Source organism: Belonocnema kinseyi, chromosome 10, assembly GCF_010883055.1.
Source record: "Belonocnema kinseyi isolate 2016_QV_RU_SX_M_011 chromosome 10, B_treatae_v1, whole genome shotgun sequence".
Classification (NCBI taxonomy): domain Eukaryota; kingdom Metazoa; phylum Arthropoda; class Insecta; order Hymenoptera; family Cynipidae; genus Belonocnema; species Belonocnema kinseyi.
The window spans coordinates 65,435,716-65,441,878 of record NC_046666.1 but is presented as its reverse complement, the minus strand read 5'-3'; the positions used below and the strand labels follow the sequence as shown (position 1 = coordinate 65,441,878).

The 6,163-nt window shown below is 30.3% G+C and overlaps 2 protein-coding genes across 2 annotated transcripts in view; one reads left to right on the top strand and one right to left on the bottom strand.

The window, feature by feature from the left end:
- LOC117181872 (fatty acid binding protein 1-B.1-like) overlaps positions 1-2,073 on the top strand; it is a 5,110-nt gene extending 3,037 nt beyond the window's left edge. The window contains exons 2-3 of the mRNA XM_033374887.1: positions 1,674-1,778; positions 1,896-2,073. Coding sequence (XP_033230778.1) covers positions 1,674-1,778; positions 1,896-1,952 — 162 coding nt within the window. The 3' untranslated portion in view covers positions 1,953-2,073. The remainder of the gene's footprint in view (positions 1-1,673; positions 1,779-1,895) is intronic.
- A 288-nt stretch (positions 2,074-2,361) lies between these two features.
- LOC117181177 (microtubule-associated protein futsch-like) overlaps positions 2,362-6,163 on the bottom strand; it is a 186,805-nt gene continuing 183,003 nt past the window's right edge. Inside the window, exon 7 of the mRNA XM_033373745.1 lies at positions 2,362-4,149. Within this exon, the coding sequence (XP_033229636.1) occupies positions 3,660-4,149 (490 nt within the window). The 3' untranslated portion in view covers positions 2,362-3,659. The remainder of the gene's footprint in view (positions 4,150-6,163) is intronic.

The following is a 6,163-nucleotide window of genomic DNA, read 5'->3' as shown; positions in this document are numbered from 1 at the left end:
AAATTAAAAAACGGTAAATTTCAGGGATAAATTCGAGTGCGAAGCATGAGATACTTGATGAGAATGTGTTCGTTAAAGCCGAAGGAGCTTTAACAAAGGAAAATTCTCAATCACCGAATTAATGTTGTCAATGCTTTCACCTATAGTTTTAAAAGTCTATGCACGAAGATCGAACGCGTAGCGCGAGGTAAATACATTATCGAGGGCGAAGCGCGAGAACCAACAGTCGCGGGCTCTAGGCGTGCTCAGACTTGCGAGCAATGTGAGCTGCGCGTAATGAGAATGTGCCCGCGAAGCAGTCAGATTTTTTCTAATATTATTTCCTTTTTGGATAACAAAATAATCTTAATAGATTGGTTCAACATCAAGTTCAGAAAAAATTAGTATAATTATACATTTTTAAACTCTAAATCACTGGACTGGAAATTAAAGCCATGAAAACATGAACGCTTCTGTGAATTTGAAAAGCCTTACTTTTGCCATTTTTTATAAGATTTGTCAATCAAAGCAGGGAATGTCAATTTTAGTTTCGGTTCTTGTTGTTTGCCCCTTTTTTATTTTAGTTTTCTTCGATTGAAATAATTTTATAAATTTTTTACTTCAATAGTCTTCAAAGATTATGCAAATAATATATTTTTTAATTTTCTCTTTCACGGAAAACTGATTTTTTTTAACTTTATCATGTTTTTCGCAAATTTATTTTCTATAAATATTAATGATTTCATTATGTTTACCAATTAAATTAAAAATTAGAATTACGTTCGAGGTTTTTTAAACGAAAAAAGGTTAATTGGAAAATAAAAAAAACTTTCCTTCAAGTCAAGACTGTATTCATATTGCGTACCTTCTGACGCGAAAATTTCTCAATGCAACAAAAAAAAAATGTAAAAAACTCATCTTCGTTTAAATTTCTAATTTAAATACAATTCGTAACCATTGTGAAAAAAAAACATTTATGGACACATTTTTTGCAAAAAATATCAAGTTTAATAATCAGTTTTTCCGTCAATGAAGGCATTATGAAAATTATTATTAGCCTACTTTTAATAGATTATTGCAGGCAATAGTATTGATAAACATTTTAATAAATAAAAAATCAAATAAAAAAAAGTATAGACAGCGAGAGTCAAACACGCAACGTTTCGGCTATGAAGCCGAAATTCTTATCTATAAGTAGCCGGCTGATTTAAGGTATATTTCGCCCAAGTTCATATAGCTTGTGGCCATGTTTTTATATGAAATTGAGTTTTCTACAAAAATCACTCTTTCGAAAAATTATTTGATCAGGATGAAAGAAAAATTGGGTGTCCTGTAGGTTACGGAAAATCGCGAGTTTTAAAAACCCACTTTCTATTCAAATTTGGATATTTTCTCTAACCTCAATGTTTGGTACAATTTTAAAGAATGTGAAGCCAATAAAAGGTGTTTTCCACAAAATGGCACTTACGACAAATAAATTTTTTACTCCTTATTTCAATTTATGTTTAAATTTTATAATATTTATAATAAAATAATTCTCCATTCTAAAAGAACTTAAATAAAAACTTAAAAAGCAATTAAATCTGCATCTTTTCAAAAATTAATTATAATAGCAGAATATATGAGTAATCTTCCCAAATACTTGAATATCTGAATAAAAAAATGAACCAAGAAATAAATTTTTCATATTTTAGAGTGTAACAACAAGAGACGGCGATAAATTCACCACTGAAACGGAACTTCCCGGAGGAAACAAATCTGTCCGCGTCTACGAATTCCTGGACGATGGTATCACAGTTGTAAGTATAACAATGAAAAAGGAATTCTCTATTAATTAAATAATTTAAAAAAACTAATTTTCACTATTTTCATTCTTTCAAATTCTAACCTTTAAATTCCTTTTTTTCTTTTTCCAGCACTTATCCGATAGCAAAACTGGAACCAAGGCCACACGCTACTACAAAAGAGTCTAAATAATTAGGTTCTTAGGCAACATTCAATTTTACAACTATTATGGAATAAAATGTTTGTAATTGTAAAGCAACTTTGTCTTCTCAGAAAAAAAAAAACCGAATAAAAAAATGTCTACCAGAAGCTGCTTTTTAACCTTAGAATTCTCATAATTCATATAATCAAGCCTTGTATTTTATACTTTAATGACCATGACTATTTTCATGATTTCCGAAACGAAGTTACAAATGACATGAACTACATAATTATAAAGTTTAACGATTTCCTGATTCGGAATTTTTAGCAGGGTCTGAACTGGTAAAAAAATGCCGATTCAGGCTAGTTCATTCCGTTTTTGCTGCGTCTTCACTCTTCATTTCGAAACTTCTATTCTAGAAAGATAAAACGCGCTTTTCAAAAAGATACTTTTCATTTATTCTTTATTTTATTTATTAAACCGTTCTTAAAGTAAAATATGAAAACTGCGATCGTCAGACGAATCGAAGTAACACCCTCGTCTCTTTTTTTATAAACTTTATTCTTTATACTGTCGAATTTATTTAATAATAAGGTATCACATTAAATCATAAAGGTGCTGTACATATAGACGGTAGTACAAGGAAGTCGGTGACGATTTCGTTGGTTTATACTCAACTTTCGGATAGGAACAAACAAAATAAATAGGTTTACAATGTACGATGAATAATTACGAATTATATAATGCACATATAAAATTAAAAAATATAAAAAATGTTTACCTTCTCTCGAGGATAAGAGATCCGTTGGAAAATCGACATATGAATTCAATCGAGAGACGATATGAGTCGATAGAAATTTTCCGAGGGTTCTTATCTTGAGATAATTTCCTACAAGAGCAATACAATTCCATGCGCGCTCATCAACAAAATCGTAATATTGAATCCTTTCTCAGCGGAAACAAGCGAGCTCTTTCAAATTGCCGATCTGCTACGATCAAAAAACAGTAACGATCGTCTCCTGATCATAAAAATCAAACATGCAAGGCCGTGTCGAGCACCACGCGACTCTGCGCTTTTCGATCTACGAATAATCTTCACCATCAACTGCGTATTTACACAACAGAAGTCAAGCCTTCTCTCTCTCTTTTTAACTTTCTTTTTCTTCATTAAGTTTCAATGCGACTTCACAGCACACCGAAGCAGTAAAGCGATAATACGGTACGTCGAAATAGGTAAATATATAACTTTTAATATCTATATATTATTCGTTTATCATACGTAGGTATATTAAAAACTTTATCGTTCGCTTCATATAATTACTACTGCGGATCAAGCGATCCCTTCAAGCTCATTCCCGAAATCTCTTGCTGTAAAAATCCTTCATCGAGACTTAGAAAAGTATCAAAGTTAAAATGGAAATTCTTTGATCTGAGCCCTTTCTTTGTTCTGTAAGTTTGTCATGTTTTGTTAAAATCGGAGTTTCGAAGATATGTGATTTAAAAACTTGAATTTAGAGGGCAAGAGTCTTAAGTAAATTAAAAAAGTGCTTTGAAGTAAAAAAAAAGGAACAAACCTTGCAAGCATGCGAGGAATTTTGTAAGAGAGATTTGAGGAACACGATTTAAGAAACGTGATCGAAGAGTCGCCGATCGGATACCGGTTTCAAAACTTATAAGAAAGCTATCGGTGCAACGTATAGTAGAAGCCAGTAGTATAAACTCTATCGAATTCGTGAGTGGAATCAAACCCCGTTCATTCAGAGGTCATGATGAGTTGATTGTCAGTGGGAGGTGCAATCGGCGAAATATCTTTTTGAGGCACGTCCTCCTCGAGATTTGTCGTCGTCATCGTGGTGACGCTTTCGACTTTCTTAACCTCACAATTGCCGTTTTGAACGGGCTTCTTCGTCGTTGAGCCGGCACTTTTTACGGTAGTCTTGGCGAGAGGTTTGTAATTTTTTGAGATGGGAGCGGGTTTTTTCGTCGGCGAGGTTGCAGATGTGGCAGTGGCAGCTGTCGCAGATTTGAGGGTCGTAGTGCGCTTAACTGTCGTAGATGTGGTCGAAGTTGCCGTTGATGGGCGACTTGTTCTTGTGACGCCCACTGAACTCACACGAGAAGATGAAATTTGCTTGTTCGCCGTTTCCTTTATTTGCTTGTCGATCATCGGAGATTTTGCGGATGGAACGCGTGGTCTTGCGGATCCAACCGTTGATCCCGTTGTCGCTGGCGCTGTCTTCGGCCTGTGCGAATACAAAATTAAAGAGTTAGCTGCCTATTCTGATAACAGGCCGCACAGTCCCTATGGGATAGAATATAGAGATCAAAGGGTACTTTTTTCACTCTCAAAGGGTAACAAATTCAGGATAAATTCATAAGATTTCAAAGCAATCCAAGTTAAATTCAAATTAATCGGAAAAAAATGTTTTAAATTTAAAAAAATCCATTCTTTTCCATGAACTTGGAAATAATTCAGGGAAAATGGAGGTAAATGAAAAGAGTTTTGATGAAAATCTTCAAGGGAATTCCAAAGAATATAATGAAATGGCTAAGAATCTCTAGGCGAGGTTCAAATACTTTACAATAATTTAAACAAAAACTTTTTTAAATTTCAAAAGAATCAATTGAATTAAGTTGAATTAATTTCACATAATTCAAGCGAATTAAAAAAATGCCAAGAGAATTCAAAAAAATAATTTCAAATTTGTTAAAATCTTGAAAACCCTACTAATTTATAACGAAGAAAGTAACTAATCACTGCAAATTAAATGACTGAAACCATTAGAAAATTGAAAATAATTTTAAAAATTCAGGGTAAATTCCAAAAAATAATTTTAAATCTCCTTAAATCTTGTAAAAACTAAGAAATACCTCACTTCTCGAAATATTTTTAAATACCTTAAAACCTTATAGACCCTGTGAAATCGTTCCATATCTTTCGAAATCCTTTATCCTAAAATATTGCAATCGCTTTGAAATTAATTCAAATTATTGAAATCAATACAAAAAATTAACTCTCTTTGCGAAACACACAAAAAAAAATGTAAATTTAAGAATCCATTACAAAATCATTTTTTCAACATTATATTTTATATACTTAAAAAATAGAATGAATAATTTCGAATTGAAAGCCACTGAAATTTAAAAAAATATATTTTCAACGATTTTGGATCATTTATTAAGAAAAAGGAGTTGAATTATATACTTTTTAAATCGAAACCCTGCAAAGTGAACAATTTTATTTTGAATCAAGTATCACGAAATTGAATAATTTCAAATTAAATCAGAGGAATTCGTATTTTATTACTAATAATTAAAATCGTTAAAAATTAAATAATTAAAAATTGAAATCTGTTTATATTGGAACAATTCTAAATTCAAAGCGGTTAAAATTTGATAATTTAATATTAAATATTTCAAAGCCAAAGCTTCTGAAATTTTAGAATTTGAACATAACGCAATTATAATTTAACATTAAAACTGATTAGACAATTTTTATAAAATCAAAGATTTGAATTATACAAACTAAACTCTCAAACTAAATAGTAATTTTAAACGGGAAACAACATTAAAAATGAAAAAAGGCTACTCCACAAACTTGTAACTTAAACGAAGGCAAAGTTCATTACATTTAAATTTAAATTACTTAAGAACTAATAATTTTTTAATTGCTGATTATACGATCAGAATTCAATTAATTGAATTTTAGTTGAAAAATTAAAACTTACGAAAGGGAAAAATTGTAAATTCAGCGTTCAATATATAAAATTAGAACTCTAAAATTGTAACCACTTAAAATTTCCAAAATAATTTATTGACTGCTGCGTCAATTTCTGTTAAATGTTTTAATTTTTATCTTTTGTTATTTTAAACACAATTTTTAATTTTTTAGTTTTGAAATCTTTCTTAGAATTTCATTCACTCTTGAAATTTTTCAATCAAATATTTTTCAGTTTGAAAAGATTTTTTTTTAAATCTTTAACGAAAAATCGGAAAATTTTAAGATATTACATTTATAATTAAAATGAAAAATGCACAGCAAGATTGCTGTAATATGATTCCATATTTGAAATGGCACAACTTTAAACTTTGCAGTTTGAAATTGCTTTATATTTAAATCTAAAATTTTCCAATTCAAAACTGACTATCAAGGATTTTAATATGAATTTTTTCAATATTGTGACATTTAAAATTTGAAACCTAGAAGAATTAATCTAAAAATCAATTTAAGAAGAAACTTTAATTACAAGGCCTCGA